This window comes from Zonotrichia albicollis, chromosome 2 (assembly GCF_047830755.1).
Source record: "Zonotrichia albicollis isolate bZonAlb1 chromosome 2, bZonAlb1.hap1, whole genome shotgun sequence".
Lineage (NCBI taxonomy): Eukaryota > Metazoa > Chordata > Aves > Passeriformes > Passerellidae > Zonotrichia > Zonotrichia albicollis.
Window position 1 is genome coordinate 54276457 of NC_133820.1, and position 19237 is coordinate 54295693.

The following is a 19237-nucleotide window of genomic DNA, read 5'->3' on the forward strand; positions in this document are numbered from 1 at the left end:
GCCTAAGGCAGCTTCAGCTTAACACAAGAACCTTAAATTGAAAGTAGTTACCATAACTTTGAAGGTTATTATTTGCCGCAACACAGCAAAAGCTGCTTCTGGCAGAGCTGGAGGAAATGCCCAAACCCAGGAGCACAGCTCGAATTTGCCCAGCTCGAGAGGCCCCAGGCTCCTTCAGCTGCCCTGCAGGCATTGCATGCTCAGCTCTGCCCTTGCTGAGGGGAGAAGCAGAGCTCCTGCAGCAGCCTCCTTTGGCAGGAGGGAGCAGCTATAGCGAGATGAGTTCAGACGTCTCTCCTGGAGCCAAGCCAAGCCTGCAGGGGCTGAGATCAGCACCAAATATGGGGGGATGTCCTAATGCAGCTCTAAGAAATGCTGTGCTGCTGTCACACTGCTGCTGCTCCACAAGGAAGTTGTCAGCTCTGCCAGCTCGAGGGTTCAAACTCGATTACCCCAAAATTGCACTTTGGTCCTTCCCTGATGCTCCTGGGAATGACTGCTAAAATTCAGAAGGAGACCTTATGAGCATGGATGGTGTCAAGTTGTGGAAATGTCTTTGATTTTTTCTTCATCCAAATACGAATAATCACTCAGAGTGTCTTCTTTCAAAAGCAGTATTTATTTTTTCATCAAGATAAGACACATTACATACTGCACCAAGTAAAACGTACTGCTAGGAAAGCTGCATTTAACTGAGATTAAAAAAAAATATACATGGATTGCACTTGAGAAAGTAGGCTCTATCCCAGAAGAATATAGTAAATAAAAAGCTGATGAGTGGTTTGAAATCAGGACTCTTTCTGAATTGCCTTTGAAAATGTATTTGTTTTGGGGGGTTTCCAATTCCACAAATAAAACAGAACCAGATTAGGTTTTCTTAACATCTTTGTTCTTTAAGTATGTAAACAACACAACAACTATACAAAGACAAAAGAGGGAAAAAGTATGAAGATACACCTTTGCAATTTCTGCTAATAAATAAAAAGGAAAAATTTTGCTGTTTTTTGGTTTCACCAGGGTCATTGCCTCTTGGGGCTTGGGTTTTGGGGAGTTTTTCTTATTTCACATGTATGTCATCATCCCCACACTGCCACACAAAGCCCATCCTTGACCCTCCTGCACTGGCTGGGAGCACGGTGTCTGTATGGCAGCAGGAAGCACTGAGTTGGTTCCATTAATTAATAAGTGTCCCAGGAGTAATATTTTAAATTTTGTGACAAACTTAGCTTACATTTATGAAGGTTAAAATGTCATTAAGCAGGAGGATTTTTTTTTTTTTACTTTGCATGTGAATTTTTCTGTTGGACCCAGGTATCCACTGCTGCCTTTATCTGACTCACTTAGCTGAATTCTCAGATGTTCAGCCTTTAAAAGGAGTATTCATACTGCCTACCTCTGTGTATCCCACTTAGATGTCCAAACCAAAACTCTAATCTTTCTATATAGTCAAAGGAGAGAAAGGAATGCTCCCAAACTGTGTGATTTCAATCTTTGGGCTAAGGCGCACTATGGGAGAGCCTCTCCCAGCTGCCTCTAGGGGTAACTCAGGCTCCCAGCCAAGGCTGAAATCCTCTGATTAGGAGTCGTAAGTGCCCCTCACAACACTTGGGGTGGGACTGGGCAGGCAGGTGGTGCTGTGTGGCACACACCTGGCACAGCACTGCCTGTGGCCCAGTTCCCTTGCAGGGTGGGAATCAAAGGACCGCTCAGAGCACTTTGTGTACCCTGCAACCAATGCTAACTATGAAATCAGAGTGCTTAGGCATGATTCAGACAGAGATCAAAACAGGAGTTCAGTATCTCAGAAACAATCCATACTGCCAAGGTCTTGCATGCAAATTTATTCTAAACTTGGCAAAAACTTATGGAAGGGCTGGGTCAATCTTGTTATTAAGCTAGGGACAGAAAAAGAATGAGATGTTCTTTAAATAGTCCTGAACTACAAAATGAAGGTGGTAATCTTTGGTTACAGGGCTGTTCTTTAAATGTGAATTGCTTTGAAAAATGATGAATCACTTCCCAAGTAAGCATTCAGGAGCATTTTTAAACAGACATCTGGGAGCCAGAGAGGAAAAATTAATATAAATAATAAAACCCTCACATTTTCTGAATCTCCAAGGTTAAAGTACAGGACAGAAAGTAACAAAACATTTCTAAGGGACCTTTCAGCAAAGTTTTGCTAAAATTATAAAATGCACTTACAAAATACTTGAGCTGATGAAGAGGGAAAATGAGAACATTAGGGTGCTTTTGTAACAAACCTGTGGAGTACTAAAACATACTGGTTTGAAGGCCTTGTATTTTATAGCACATGCCATTTTCCACTAATTATAATGCATTATTGTCAACCTACTTCACTCTTTCAGAGAGACAGAAAAACAAGAGCCAACACAGACAAGATAATTTGATGCAGCCTATGTCTACCATAAAACATAAAAACCTCAGCCATTAAATGTGCCACCCTATTCCCTCTGTTACAATCATGATCAAAACTCCAATTCTTTGCAAAACTTAAATCTGCCTGGCTTTTACATTTTTGGAGCAGCACTTGAAAATCCTTACAGCTAGCTTGGAAGGATCTTTTTTGTTTTTCAGCTAGAGCACTTTTGTAATAGTTTAAATGGCATAGGAAGCTATGCTGTAGCTTTTAAAGTGCTAATTTTATTATGAGGTGGTTATTTAGTAATATTCTGAAAGTTAATAAATGATGCACATTTGTGATGACTGACAGACATTACTTAATGAGTTAATATGCTTCAGCAAAATGCAATTAAAAAAAAAAAAGAAATTCACTGTCAACACTTTAACCACGGCAATACACAGAGCTGGAATGAGACAACTAACCTCAGATAACTAAGATTAACGCATATATGACAAAGTTAAAAAACAAATAAAGAAACCCCAAACCAAATAATGATAATTAAATCTCAAACACAGTTTTGTTTCCCAGTAACACAACTGCAAAACAAATCAATATTTTCAACAAACAAGTGCCCTATCTTCATCTCCTCCGCAGGGAAGCACGGCACTCCTCGAACTGCTGCGAGGAGGATCCAAGGGGAGGGCTGGCTCTCCCTTCTTCCATAGAGGGGCTCCTCTTGGGCAACTGTGGGGCCACTCTGGGCAAGGGGCTGGAATTCACATCAGGTAGGTAGTGACCAAAATCAGTCCCAGCCCACAGGTATTCACCTGGGGAGCTGGCAGCAGCCCCCTCTTGCAGAAGCACGTGGGCGATGGCTGCCTTGGAGCCAACATGGCAGAAGTGCCAGCCTCGGCACCCCCTACCACCCTCAGTGTCCTGGCTAAGGCAAAGCATCTACTAACTTCAGCACACGACTTGCTCCAGTACAAACAGCGAGATTTGACTTTTCTGATGTGTGATTTTATGTAATGATGGATTTGAAGCATTCTATCTCACTCTGTCGGGCCAGAATGCTGAGAAGTTCCCTCTGAGAGTGGGGCAAACCATTTTGCACTCCTACAGGCTCAAATTCTCTCCTCATTTATACCCACTGTAAAACCCCACCTACCATCAGAAGAGCTGAGGAGGTAGAAATGGGAGCAGAATTTGAGAGTAGGAACTGGTGAGTGAAAAAGAAACACAATGCTATTTCATTGCCAACTAGAACAGAAACCTACACACCTGGTATTTAAATTCAGTGGGCACTGTGTGCCTAAGGACTGCAATTGAGCTTTTAAAATCTCAACTCTCAGAATTTAGCTACAGATAACCACAATCCTAAATCCTTGGATGCTGATACATAAATCTATATCTGTTTAGTTGCCATGACACTAATCAGCACAGCAATGGTTTTTGCTAATTGCAAAGGCAGGCTAGTAGCAAATTTCAAATGATTAGTGAGTAAAGGTCCTCAGAGCAATCCTGCTTGAAAGTAAATGTCCGGTAAGATGCAATTAGTGTGTCTGGTTTTTTCTTTTCTTTCTTAATTTTCCTTTTTTATCGGGGTGGTCTTGAACTGCAGACACAATCACAACGCTCATGGTGATCCAGCTGTATGTCTACCAAGGACATGTTGTTCCTGATTCTGCCTTTTCTTCTGGTATGCCCAGCCTCAGGGACAAACTTCAGCACCTGGGAGGATCAACAAAAATGCATTGAATTAGAAAACGCTGTTGGAGATCTGAGGATGAGAATGTTGGGGCCCCAAGGGTACCAACAGCCCTTAATGGCCCTGACCATCATTAATTTGGACACATTTTTGTTTTATTTCCAGCTTTTTCTTTGCACACTTTGACATCCTGCTCTATTGTTTGTCCTGGAGCTTGGAGAGACTGTATTTTTTCCTACATCAGGTATCTTTGTACCATGCAGCTTCCTAACCATGTTCAGAGTTGCTCCTTTGCATGCGAACCACCAAGCAGGTTTCCTTTGGCTCATTTTTGCAGTCGCATTCCTATTTGAGTTGCCCTGCCCCTCCTCTCTCTTGTAGAATATTTCTGCTCTTAAGAAAAAGGAACATTTTTTAATGCAATTTGAAATTTCTGAAGCACCTATCATTAGATTTGGTCCAAAACTTAAATACTTGTGAAGGGCAGAAGGAGATGAAGGAGCTTGCACAAGATACGTGTGAGATACTACTGAGTTTTGGTGGAATCTGAGTTCTGTTGGCTTATCTTAAAAATCTCTGCCTCAGCCTAAATGATTTCTGAAGAATTTAATGTAAATAATGTCAAGCAAACAAGAAAGCAAAATTACTTCCTAGGGAAGCATGCATCATAATAGACATTTCTGAAAAAATTCCATCTAGGCAAGATGATCCTGAGATCCCTAGGAAGGGGGCTGTAAGTTGTAAAAAGGAGCTGGCTTGGCCAAGTGATTGCCAGAGTAGCTGCATTTCTCTTGCTTGTCCAAAGATGGAGAGATGTCTGTTAAGTTCATGTCTTCCCAAAGCCAGTGGCCAGCTGGGAAGTGGGACCTAAATGTCTGTAACACCTCAGCACCTCACTGAAGCACCCATGTTTCTGCCCTAACAGATCATACTGGTTTATAAGAGATCACTCTGTTACTCAACAATCCTCTGTTTTCTTCCTTTTTACAAAGCAGTTTCTGTATTCTGATGTCATGATACCAAACGAGAGTTGAGATGGTTTTTAAACGACAGGGAATTAGAGGCTGTGTTCCAGATCAACAGAGTATTAGCATTTTCAACAGAATTAGAAAGCCTCAGAAAGCAAATGTGAAGCACTTGCCAAAGGACAACCAGAGATGCTGTGAAGGGTGGGTGGGGAAGGGCAGGCAGGTTAGCAGCTCTCAGGACGAGACAATTTGTTCTCTGCCATTAATGCCTTGAGGCTAGAAAAGTCATGAGATATAACAAAAGTGATAAGCACTGAACAGAGTCTATTATCTTGTTCTCTGTTTTGTGATGAAATTGATATTTAGCCTATGTAATACTGAAAGGAAGGACTGTGCCTAAGCAAGTTACAGACATGCTGCTGTACTGTGTTGGGAAAATAGAATTATTTTGCCCTGTTAGAAATGGAGAAATATAACTTTACTTTTTTTTTTTAGCAATAAAAATATAGTATCTTTGCATTGATTTCAAACATTGGTTGCATCCATATATGCAATAAATCCTGATGGACACTAGGACAATTTGCTGTATCACACTGTCATCCCAAGCACAAAGGAACTGAACCCAATCAGGTTGCTGCAATTATTACAGAGCTAAAAACAGAGCACAACTTCAAAGATGCTTTTTCAAGGAAAATGTACTTTAAAAATCAAGTACAGATCCTGACACTGAACCCATGATAAATTCCTTATTTAAAGAAGTCTTCCAGCAAATTATGACCAATCCAGATGACTGGCAGTTTGCAAAATCATAGGGTAGATAGATCTGATTTTTTCCAGCTGAGAACAAATCAAAGTATGCAATGGGATAAGAGCAAAGATGTGGACTGTATTTAAGTTAACAGACCATCCGACAGCTCGGGGACTTTCTCTGTGTTTTTTATCAAGAAGCATTAGCACAGTATATAGGCTTTGCTGATAAGAAAATGAACTGTCAGGCACTTCCTCAGACAAGACAGGAAAACAGTGATTGAACACAGCTGAAATTATCAAATCATAGAGTCCTTTAGGTGGGAAAGACCTCTGAGATCACTGGGTCCAACCCTCATCCCAGCACCAGCAAGTCAACCACTAACTTCTGTCCCCTAACATCACATCTCACATGCTTTTTGAATACTTCCAGGAATAGCAACTCTTCCACTTCCCTGGGCAGCCTGTTTCAATGTTTGACCATTGTTGCAGTAAAGAAAATTTCCCTTATATACAGTCTAAACCTCTCCTGGTGCAACTTGAGGCCATGTCCTCTTGTTCTGACACTTGTTATCTGGGAGAAGAGGCCCACCGCACCTGCTACACCCTCCTTCAGGCACTTAGAGAGAGGGATAAGGTTCCACCTGAGCCTCTTTGCTCAGTCTAAATGCCCTGAACTCCCTCAGATGTGAGACTTGTGCTCCAGACCCTTCCCCAGCCCCGTTGCCCTTCCCTGGACACACTCCAGCCCCTCAATGTCTCTCTGGCACTGAGGGGCCCAGAACTGAGCACAGGATTGGAGCTGTGGCCTCAGCAGTGCTGGGTACAGGGGGACGGTCACTGCCCTGCTCCTGCTGGCCACACCTGGCTGATCCAGGCCAGGATGCCATCGGCCTTCTGGGCCACCTGGGCACACTCTGGATCATGTTCAGGCACTGTCAACCAGCACCTCCAGGTCCTTTTCTGCCAGAGAGCTTTCCAGGCACTCTGCCACATCCTGTAGCACTGCCTGGGGCTGTTGTGACCCAAGTGCAGGACCCAGTGCTTGGCCTTGCTGAACCCCACAAAAGTGGTCTCAGATTCAGCCTGTTCAGATCCCCCTCCAGAGCTCCTTTAATAGCTGATCACAGAGCTGATATTCAAAGCTCCCCATCTCACTCCCACCTAACGGTTTTATTTTCATCTAAGTATAAGGAAATTAAAAAGAATCTGGAAATAAGGCCAATTCTGGTGACCACAGTAGAAGGAAGACAACCCTTTATTCTGCAAATAACTGCTGTTTATTTATCACATGGTCATGTCCTTAAAACTGAGAAACTACTGAATTAATGAGAACAGCTCAAATAAATTATGCTCAGGACACTTTATCACTCATTTTTTCATGGGATCAGTAGCTGTAAGAAAATATGGATATGACAGGTCTAGAATGCTCAAAAGGCTTGTTTTTTGTTTTTGTTTGTTTTCTTTTTTTTTTAGGGGTGAAAAGGAACAACCTTGTAGTTTTCAAATTAAAGGATCAGTGTCTGTCACTTCTCACCAAATTGCAGTGCCTCAGCTACTCAGATCATTGCCTCACAAAGAGCATGTAACTACAGTCATGTCCCTCTCATCAAACACGGAGTAAATGATGGTAATCAAACTATTAAAATAATTAAAATAAAATCAAGACAGATTATTCTGGTTTTGAGCTGGATTTGGTGCTTATAGGTAATATAAGAAAAAAGGGCAGTAGGGCATTTTCTGTGCAGAGAGGCCCATAGGAGCACACCAATATGCTGGATGGTATTTCACTTTGTAGATGTGTCTGAGTATCTATCTCAGAAGTTTCAAGGTAAGATGACTGCAGCCACCATGCAACTTTCCTTTCCTTGGGGGCAGTGATCTAGGAAATATAAAGAAAATGCTTACACGTGTTTCCCTGCCAGCAATCTTGCTCATTGATCATGTATTGGATTTGGATGCCAGTTTCTGAAAGCCTCTTTAAATGAGATCAAAGCCACAAAAAAAACCTGGATCTGGAAGCTGAAACCAGAAAAACCTCAAGTGGAATTAGGGCACACATGTTTAAGTAAGGCCCATGCACCACTTGGACAGCCGTCCAAGGAACAGCCTGTTTGAGGACTGCCTTTCCAGGAGGTGTATGGGCTGTGCTCTGGGGGCAGCAGGTGCTCTCCTGTCGCCTGTGGAGCACAGGAAGTCAGGGCTGATGGTTCCTATCATCTCAGCAGGTCTGTAAGAACACTTAAGAACTCTTAACACGTCAAGATGTGGGGCTGAGGACAGCAGAGTGGCAGTGACTGCCAGGAAAAGGACCCAGCTGGAGAGAACTTGTTCACCCTGATCCATACATGGCTTGTCTCCAGTAGAAGCCAGAATGAAGCAGCAACTCCAGAGCATGATTCATCTGAAACACCCACCTCCGGCAGGTGGCTCTGGGGTCTAGGAAAGGAGCCCAAAGCTTGGACTCAAAGTGTTAGATGGGTAGAGGCAGATGAGGTGAACCATCCCTTCAGCATTTGCTGATGGCCCTAGCCAGATATCACTGACCCTTGCAGTCAGGCAACATTTAACCATGGCAGTCCATGATGGCTGATTTCTGTTTTATTAAAAAGCAAATGGAGATAGCAAACCTAGTCAAAACTTAAAAAAAATTCCCCACAGGCATTTTTGACTTATCATTTACTTATTAGTAACAACAATAACATTGTTTTTATAAATTCTTGACCAGTATTTTAAGCACCAACAGAAAAATGAAGCCTCACTAAAAATTTGGTTTTTTGTTTTTTTGGTTTTTTTCTCTTTCTGATTGGCTTAAGAAGCCTACAGAAAATCAATAATATGACTATGGCTTACCCAATATCTAATTAGCTTCATATTCTTGTGACAGAGGATGGTGAGCGACTCTGGATGCTATTTTAGATAGTGAAATTTGTACTTTGCAGAACTTATTTTAAAATTCTGCTATGCAGCATTATCTAATCTCCTTCTGCACATCTAAAAATAACACCATTCTAGCATGAAAACCAAATTATATTTGTCTGAGATTCATGAAAGAGGAAGCATCAAAAGTGCAAAACATTCAACACAGATCCAAGTTCTGATAGACAAAAACTCTTACTCTGCAATCTTTGAAAGTTATCTAATCCAAAGGTCACACATGGTTTAGCTGTGCTCTGAGTATAAGAACCCAAGCATTATGGGAATGTGGTTCATAATTTAGCACAAGGACCTTTGCTCTAGTAGGAACATAGCCTAAACCAATGACATAGACCCAAAGATATATTCTTTCTTACCAGAGATAAATACAGGTTATCGGAGACAAATAAAATGAGTTGGCTTGCTGATCACTGGTAGCAGGCAAACTAAGGGATTATTAAATATAGATGGGATTATTGTTTCTATTTTTTTATTTGTATGCATAAGAAACACCTGGTTTTAATACAACAAATGTGGGAAAAAAATTAATTGGCTTAAAACTCAAGTACCTGAAGCACTCACTAAAGCGATGATGTTTTTGACATATGTGACATCAACAAGACCCTCACTTTTTCTGATCTTGTCAGGAATTATGTGTGCATTATGCTACAGCTGTTGTTTTCTCACTGACTAGACACAGGTGTTCCTCGTTCACAAACTGCCTCTGTGTCCTGACATGTTACAGGATGTCTCACTTAACTTCCAGATGTCAACCAAAGAACTTCATTTTTCATCTAGTTTAAAATAAATCTTTCCTCTCACTGCACTTCTGTGTTCTCTCTGCTCATCCTGTGACCTAGCAGTAATTTCTGACTCATTTTTTTTTCCTTGTACTTGCATTCCAAATAAATCCCATTGCTGCTTCTTGTACAATATTCCATGAATTAACTCTTTTGTCAGGCTAATTCTATGCCTTTATTACCATAACAACCTTTTATCTCCTTTATACATGTACTATCAACTCCAGGACATACAACAATCAGACCATACTCCTTGCACACTGCTTTGATGATTCTAGCTCCTTTTAATCCCTTAGCAAATTTCCTTTGTTCTGTCAGCAGCATTTGGATCATTTTTTGACCAATTTTCTTATGTTTCCCTGCATAAGGATAGGTTTAGAATTATTGTCCTCTTTCTCAAATGCCTCCTTGAGGTTTGCTTCTCATTTCTCAAAAAAATGAAAGAAGAAAACAAAAAAGGCCCGGCAACATCAAATTGTATTACTTACATTCCTTAACTCCAGTAAGTCTGTCTCACTAAAGTTCCACTTTTTAATTCTCTATTGTGCTCCTGTGTTCTTTTCTCCTGTATAATATTCCCTCTGTCTTGTTTTCCCTTTGCACTGTTGGGTTCAGTTGAAGCTGTTTCTATGCCCAGCAACTTGTGACAAGAGCTGTGTGCTCTGGGGTACCTACTGCCTCTCTCAAGGCAACCAAAGGTTATGAAATTGCCACCCTAACACTGATCAAAACCTTCTCTCTGAGAATTAACTGAATCTATGTCCTGTGAAGGCACCAGACAAGCTGCAGTCAAGATCAAACTTGAATTGAGGTATAATGCTTCATAAAGGGGTGGGGGAAGAATCACCTTATAGACAGTCGACAACATATCAGGATTTACAGGAGAGACGGATAAGTAGGTAAAAGCTGCAATCAGCTGTCGGGTTTTCGGCTGTTTGAAGGGCCTGGAAAGGCCCGGAGTGGCCTTGGGACAGCCCGCGTATCGAAGGACGAGAAGAGGCTTCAGTTCTTCTTTCGGTTTTTATGTTTATTAAATGTTTATCTAAAAGATTTTCTTTCAGCCCGACAGAGGTCTGCTCAGCAGTCAGCCATGAGGACACTGTGCCGCCCTCCGTACAGCCACCTATCTTTATACCCATGGTTACGTGTACAATATTTATCATTTTTCCCCAATACCATTTATTCTTATTGCCCGGTGCACTTTTAGTAATAACCAATCCAAAAGTGCCACCATCACCAAAGAAGATGGAGGAGAAGAAGAAGAAGAAGAAGGACAGGACACGCCCCAATTCCTCCATCTTACTTCTCTAAACCCCCCTGTACAGAAATCCTAAACCCTGTGTCTCACCCTCTAATTAACTAATCCCTTCACCATTCACCCCGGTGAAGTCCTCCTATCCTCATACAGGTGTCGTCTCCCATGTAGGGTCAAAGTCCAGCCACCAGACACTTCTGGCAACATTCCAGGACTCCCAAGCCCCCCAAGGGTGGTCTCGGTGGCTCGGCATCTCAGGACTCAGATCCTGAGATCCCACAATCAGCTATCACCACTTTTGTTTTTTCCTTTTATGTCCCTTAGGTGTGCAGCTCAGCACTGTGTTTGCAGAGGTTTATACATTCTGACAAATTCTGGTTGCTACCTTAAGAGCACTTATTCCCCAGGGAAACTCATTTCACATTTCATCAGTTACAGCAATGAGATGGGGAAACTGATTTCTTGTTTCTCTGAGATATGTGCATGCTGGCTGGATGGCACAGCCCCAGCCACAGCTGAACTGAGTCCTGGCCTGAGTTCCCCCACACCTTCTCTGTGCTGAGTAATCTCCAGGTTTAGAGCCTGTACCTCTATAAAGAGAAGCTCCAGGCATTTTTAAGGAAATTAACTGCAATGGGAACCACATTTTTGTATCAGCTACGCTTTAGAAAGTTAGACAGCTGTAGGGCTGAGCTTTGATTAAGGTGTGCTGCATCCACTTCCATGCACTGCTTTGTCCTTCCCTTGCACAGAGCACTGCAACATAACTCAGTATCACTCATGGCAGACTATGCCTGAGAGATGTTTTCAGACACTGCCAGGACTTGGCCTGTTTGGTTTGAAGGGTTCGTGACACTATGTGGTAAGTCATGAATATTTGTCCAGAGTATTTGCTCTGCTCCAAAGCAAACCCAGAAGCCATGGAAAACCACAGAGCATCACAAGACTCCTGCAAGGGAAAAAAAAATCCAACCCCACCAATAAAACAAACTGTTTACCCAAGTTATGACCCCATTCATTTCTGAAAACTGCTGAGTATTTTGGTAAAGTCAGGGCAAACTTCCAGCCTATAAAGAATACTGAAGGTATCATGATTAACATCTCCCAGGCCAATAAAGAAAAACCTATCCCTTATTGTGGCCATCTCATGTTCTCATTTTTCCTGTTTTTGCATCACTTCCTAGAGTCAGACATGACAGAAAAGAGCTGTACATTCCATTCAGGAAACTGGAGCAGCACTCTCCAGCTTGGGAAAATTAAAGGCTCCACATGACAGCTATTAGTCCTGAGAGGCCAGGCTAGGACAGAGTGCTCAGTGATTACACTGGGAGGCTTTGAACAGGAACTCAGAGGGAACTAAAAAGCAGTAAGAGCATAAGGAGAAGATAACCTTGAAATCTCTCTGGACTAGAAGCCTCTCTTTCAAAAAACACCCTGGACTTTAAGGTCCCCACAGCTGCCAACATGCAGCTACTCCAGCACTGGCCACAAAGCCAAAAAGGAGCCTATTGCTTCTGGAAAATTTGCCTGTCTTTCTCACACAGAAATGCTGGGTAGCTCAGAAATGCCAGGGAACTTTTAAGTGATCTCCAGAGACACTTTTACTTTTGAGGACAAGCATATCCATGTGCAGGACGCAAAGCTCTTGCAGGTTCAGGAGCTCAGCAGAAGAAGCTCCAGGATAGGGAAAATCAGTCTGGCAAGAGAAGGGGTCCAGGGTCTGGAGGACTCAGGTCTCAGCTACTTCAAACACCTTCTTTGCTCCAACACCTAGTATTTCCTTCTGGTATCTTCTGTAAATCAAATTAACTGAGACTTGCGTTTGAATCTGGCCTATGTCCTCAGGCAGTAGAAGGCTGAGCTTTTTAACCAAATTAATGGTTCTGGGGATTTCATAAGTGTAAAGCTCCATCCTTCGTTACACAAATAAAGGCTCTTTGGATAAGGTTAGTGGGTTTCAAATAGGCTTTCAAGAGAGTAAACTGACTCTACAGTTCTAAAACTGGCATGTGGAGAGGCGTCTCCTCAGTGCCTTTTCCACCTGGTATTTAAGTAAAATTAAAGTGTCAAAGGAGAATAAGAATAAAACTGATTAATTGTGTGTGGCTAATAATAATAATAAAGTGGAAAACATTTTGGACTAAAATTAATGGACACATCTTTAGTATGTCATACATGAATTTATCTGCATGACTTCCACTCATGTTAATGGGAGACACTAACCTAAATATCTGCTCAGTGAGCTGTTAATTCATCCCTAAGGGATAAAATTTAAATTCAAACTTACAAAGGCCATTTTATGTTAAATATGAAACACTGTCTTGAATTCATATAGTTTTCAGAGTAGAAATGAGCAGGAAAATAAATTAGCAGTGATATATTTGTGTGAATGTTGAATTTCCTGAATTTTGCGATTAATTTGGGGCAGTCATCCTGATGCTGAGCAATACCTGGCTAGTGTAATATTCTGGTATTCCAGCACCACCTGTTTCCAAACACCTGAAAAAAGTGCTTTACAACATATTTATAATCAGCACTTTTCTTTCTAGCTACTGTCAGCAGCTGACTTAATTTTTGATACAGCTGTAACCCAGGATTCCTTAGTTTATATTGGACTTCTAGTTCTTTCAGAAATCTTCTGAATTATGCACCACTCATATTTGAGTGATGAAATTCCATACAGATTTACCATGAAAAAAACCCAATTCCTTTTTATAATTTTAATTTCGTTTCCTTCCAGTCTCTCTCTTGTTCTTATCTTAATGAAAAGATTACTTAAGGAAGGTCTAATTTTCCTTTAGTTACTATTCATTATTTCCTACCTTTCGGTGCCCTCTCTTTAGCTTTTTTTCCTAAATGGAATGATCTAAAACTTCTGAGCCACTTTCCTTAAAAATGTTTTTGATCTATATCTTCCCCTACATGTCTCATGATGTATGCTTGCTGCTTCTATTTATTTTTTCTAGTCCTGCCTTTGTCCTTTTAAGCACCAATGGTCAAGTCCCCCACCAATTTATCCAGACCACAATATTTACTGTGTTATTACCCCTTCATCTCCATTCCTGCAGAAGACAGTCACGTGTCTTTTTCTTATCACTGCACTAAACTGTTTTCCTGAAGCTCTTCACAGTGATTCACTGCTTGACCTTTAGCCCAATTTCCACCCCTGATTTCTTCCTCCTCCCCTCACACACCCAGAGTTATATGAATGAATAGTTGAGATGTCTCATCCTAATGCTTGCTGCTTTTCTAAACTGCATTTATAAGCATTTGCAAAGACCTTCTGAAATTCCTCACAGCCTTCTCTGCTGTTCAAGTATGTTATCTCCTGTGCCACCTGTCATTTTTGCCACCTCTCTGTTCACCTCCCTCCCGACTGAACACACATGAAATAATAATCTTTGTACGGGGGCACCCTCAGATAGCCCCTTCCCATTTAGAAAATGGCTTGTCTCTTCCACCTCGTTGCTCCTTATCTCTTAACCACCTTCTAATCCATGTCTGATCTTGTCTGGCTGACTGTTTGCTCTCTGCAGGAGATGCCAGTCCTTTTAGCATTCTTGTGTAAATATTGTGGTGCTGTATAAATATTTATTCATATATAAGACATTCTGAGTTAATTTTATCAGCTCATAGCCATCTAGGTGCTTTACACTATTAATTTTTTTTCCAATTAACTTTTCTACCACTGAGATAAGGCTTTCTGCTCTGTAATTACTAGGGTCATCCCTTGCATCTTGTTTAAAACTAGAGAAAATATTAACTATTCTCCAGTCCTAGTATGTGGAGTATGCAGTTATGTGTAAGAAAATATCTCTTACCTTTGAAAAGAGTGACCACACTGCTCTGGCCCTCAACAACTCTCTGCTATTGCAGCCCCAGGGTCTCTCAAGATAATGCCTTAATGTTATGAGCCTGCATTACATCCAGGTTTAAAGTCCATCAAGTCCATTTTCTCTTGGGCCTTAAGCCAAGTGGTAAATCAGGCTCTTACAAAGATATCTGTCAGAATTAAGTCAGCATGGCATGCAGCTACCCTACCTTCCAACAACTGGAAGGCAACTACCAAGTAACTTTCTTAGATATGCTCACTTTAGGGAGCAAACATTGCTCATGTCTTGATCTGAAAATACTGTGTTAGTGGTAAGAATACAAAATGCTCTTTCAATGTGTTTTTTCCTCTCTAGATGCATCCTGAATGGATTAAATAATGGGCATTGTTCCTATGCAAAAATTTTGCTTTCCTGAAATATTGCTGAGTGAGAAAAAAAAAGCTACGGCTGAATGATTCAGCTGCCTCCTATAAGTAATAAATCTGGAAGGGAAGAGTGACTTAATTGTAATTTCCAAATATGAGCATAAATTTAAAGAAAGAGGAAATTAAGTCAAGTATCTCAAGGAACCCATGTCTCTGTGCTACTAAAAAGAGTATTTCCAGTGGTATATACATTTACTTTGTATTAGTCCTTGACTGGGAAAAATCAGTCTAACATAAGGCTCATTCCTGAAACAAAGTTCACTAGGATGAGCGGTTCTCAAAGTTCGCTGTGGTGGCATCCACTCAGAGGTGGCAAAAGTTCTCTCCAACTTCTTCTGAGTTAACTTACACATAAATACTGCCAACACCCCTTTCTCATACATGCATAGTCTCTTAACAAGCAGCACACACAGCTTCGAGAAGGCTTCAGAGTCCATGGAAGCAATAAACACCCAAAAGTATCAAAGAAAGAATGAAAATACCTCATGATACTTTTTCACAGTTTTCCCTGACACGCAGGTGCAGGATTTCCAGTTTGGAGTGCCACAGCCACAGTTTCCGCCGCAGCGCTGGACAAGGAGGCAGCGGGGGAAGAAAACTACATTTGTCAGCTTCAGCTCCTCCCTTAAATTGACAGAGTAGTTTCTCGGAGTGCAGCTGTAACGCTTCACATCATCATTCAACCTGTCCAGGTCAACTGCAATGCAAAAGAAGCTTCATTAGTGAGGTGAGTGTGGGACATTCCTCTGGCTGATGCTGCTCCCCGGGCAGTCAATAACACAGAGTGATGGGGTGCTGGTTGAAAAATATGTGAACTACAGGAGTGATTTCTGAACAGATAAGCCTACCAAATTTAAATTATTACAGGTGGCCATGCAGGCTGTCATCCTTCTCCCACTGACTGCCATAGCACAGATCAAACTGACTATAAAGGTGCAGGGAAGATTTGCAGTAAAATACTGGCCTGAAAGCTGAAGACTGATAATTTTATTTGCTTTGTCACTCCACATAGTTGGATCCTTGGGCAAGAGATCCACCTTTGACACTCTCTTCCCTTCTCTGTTTATACCTGGCTTACTTAGATGCTAGTTTCTATTTTTTTTTTTTTATTATAAGCAAAAACAAGGCCCTTCCTGTGGTCACCAGAGAAACATTTTTGGGGAGTGATTCATCCCTTCCATGGCAAGAGTATTTAGGACAGCCTGCATGACTTTTTTCCTCAAGTTGCCTGTCTGTACTGTTTATGAATAGAATTTAGATACTTCATTTTTAGATGGAGAAATCAATCTAAGCAGCATTAATTTTATCTGGTAAATGTTACTATAAGAGGCATACAAATAAATACAATTAAAATTAATAGGCCCATTGAGTGTCAGTAGTTGGTTGATGTTTAAATGCCTAGTATGTGAGATCTGTCATGTAAACAAGTGGTAAAGCCAGCTATAAAAATAACTTATAGACTATCAAATGTCAGTTTAAATGTTGTTTCTAGCTTTGGCTTATAAAGCTAAAACAAAACCAAAACCCAAACCCGCTTTTATAAATATATTTTCCATAATTGTGACACAGACGAAAGCAACACATTTAATGAGTACTATTTCTATAGAAATAGATTTCTTTTTCCTTCCTTTTCTGTCTTCTTTTTTCCTTAGTATTCTGTCTACCAACTAAGTGTTCAAAGCTCAGTAATTCATTCAGGAGTGGGGGGCATGTGAACTTGTGTTGAGTTTGACTCCAAATAGTATTTGCTAACAAAAGCATCAACAGGAAAATAGGGATGGCTCAAATAAGAACTGAGATAACAGTCTAGTGTTTGTAAACATATCAGATTTTCAGGGCGTGTTTAACAGGTCAACATAACCTGTGCTTCTGAGAACACTTGTGCTTTAATACAAACATGTGAAAATTTACAACAAAGACACTTCATACTTTCTGTGATTCAGGCCTTGTCAACATCACTAAGTTAATTGTGGAAAAAGTTGATTTGTAAATATCAGGCACCTTTACATCCTAACTTGGAGATAATAAAAAGGCTGATATGCAAGAGACAAGGATACATAAATATCAGAAATGTCATTATAGAAAATCGTAGCAGATTCACTTTTCTGACAAGGTGTTATCTCAGTCAATGTGAATTTAGCAGATAAATTGCTATTTTATAGCAATTATGATACATTCCCCCATGAAATCTCAGTGGTTCTCTCCAGAGAGCTAGCATCTCTCCAGAAGAGGTATAGATCATCCTCTTGCTATAAGCACAAAATCAATGGGACTGGTGGTATACTCATGCACTAAGAGAAAATACACTGTGAGTGTCCTTAGCCAGGACAGGCAAGTCCAGGGTATATTGATTTCTTTGTTTTAACAGATTATATTTTCTTCTCCACTGTCATTCTTCAAAGCCATCTCTTCTCACTGCAGGCTTTCAGGCTAATTCTTTCCACAAGGAGGTGTTTCCCACACCTCTAAACATTCTCACCAGGACCTTTGCCATCAGCTTTGCTAACTGGTAAAGGAAAGCACTAGCTGGCTACTATTCACTTCAGCCAACTGATGTGACAGAAAAATCTAATAAAGGAAGAGGGCTGAAAATTTGCTGCCTTCATCACTAATGAGATTGCTTGAGGGGAAAGCCTGGATCATCCACACTGACACTGCAGCAATCCAGGGGAATATCTATCAGATACTCAGATAAGCAGAAAAGTCTTATTTTAGTGATGTTGAAAATGAAAATGAGAAACCTCAAGCAGAGAAGAAAAGACTAAATAAACAATTTAAAAGACAAACAAGTCATCCTCCAATAAAATTCATTTGGAGGTAAACACCTACACCCTTTTTTACTCTGCTCTACAGAACTGCAGTGCTTGGTGGGAATAAGGTGAGCATGCAGAGTACTCTGAACAATGTATCCTGTACTCTCGTAGCACCACACTGACACACAAGAACAGTTCCGATTGCCTAATTAACTCCTAAGCTCTAGACCACAGTTTATTGCTCCCCAACAAAAGAGCACATTTTATTCTAAAGAACTCTCTCTTCTGAAAGCTTTAATATGCATTTTTTCCTGTCTTAGGATTGTTTTACTGTCTGGAGCTAGTCCATTTCCTCATCCATATAAGAATGAGATTTTACAGTACAGTCAGTTTCATGCATCACTTCACTGCTGTGACTAAAATGTAACCGAGCCTTGGTGTGATTGGTGTGAAATCCAGCTGCTTTACTTATCAAGGTCTGAAACCACTGGAGTCCTTAATTTAAAACTAGAACTAAAAGGTTCTTTAGACTGGATGCAAATAATTCCCAAGTATTATTGCAGAATGTCTGCATCAGAGACAGCTTAAAAGTAAGGCAAACATGAAAGAGATGCACTGGAGCACTAAACTGGATACTTGGGGGCCAATGTTTGCCCCTTCCTTCCCTTAAATCCTCTAAATAAAACCATCCTCATTCCACATAGCTTTATGGCATGTATTTACCTTGAAGCTTTCATCAAAATATTTTGTGGTTCTATGATCTTAATCAGAGGTAGGCACTGAAATCAGAGACAGCAGCTAATGCCAAGTTTTATTCTGAAAAAGGAGGCCTTAAAGATTGAGAAGAAAACCTCTGCTGCTGGTCACTGAATAATTTTAATAAGACAGTTGGTCTGTTATGGTTGCTTTTAACACTTTATCTGCTTCAAATTCACATCTGATCATTCTCCACTTTTTCAGGCATCAGTCACAGAGCAGAGCTAAGGTGTAAGAGATGGCAGCCACCTTGCCATGATATTCCTATACCACGTCAAAGCCATCTACAAGACAAGGCAAGGCAAGGTAAGGAGGATTCAGGCAGCTCCAGCCTGGTCAGTCTATGATGAAATTAAGGGGCAAATCCTTCTGGGAAGCAATGCCCAGGCATATGACAGACAAGAAGGTGACTGGGAACATCCAGAATAGATTTAACGAGACCAACCTCAGAACTGGCTCTTATGAGACATCTGTCTTGCTGGATGAGGTGAAAGCAGCAGAGGCATCTGCTGATTTTTGAAAGTGATGCATAGCATCCTTGCAGCCAGATTTCTGAGATATAATGGAAGAGGTGGACTACAAATTCAGTAGATAACTGGAATATTTGAGACGATGAAAATGGTCAGCAATTCCAAGTACATCTGGTAGCTGGTTAATATTTGTGTTCCCCACAGGGTAACGCTGGGGTCAATACTGCTAAAAATCAGCAGGTAA

The 19237-nt window shown here is 41.0% G+C and overlaps 1 protein-coding gene across 4 annotated transcripts in view; it reads right to left on the reverse strand.

Moving 5' to 3' along the window:
* Positions 1-1188: 1188 nt before the first annotated feature.
* PDGFD (platelet derived growth factor D) overlaps positions 1189-19237 on the reverse strand; it is a 137749-nt gene continuing 119700 nt past the window's right edge. For all 4 annotated transcript variants that reach the window (XM_005482579.4, XM_014264022.3, XM_005482578.4 and 1 more), the window contains 2 exons: positions 15497-15711; positions 1189-4093 (listed from right to left, as the gene is read on the reverse strand). In XM_005482579.4, coding sequence (XP_005482636.1) covers positions 3959-4093; positions 15497-15711 — 350 coding nt within the window. In that variant the 3' untranslated portion in view covers positions 1189-3958. The remainder of the gene's footprint in view (positions 4094-15496; positions 15712-19237) is intronic.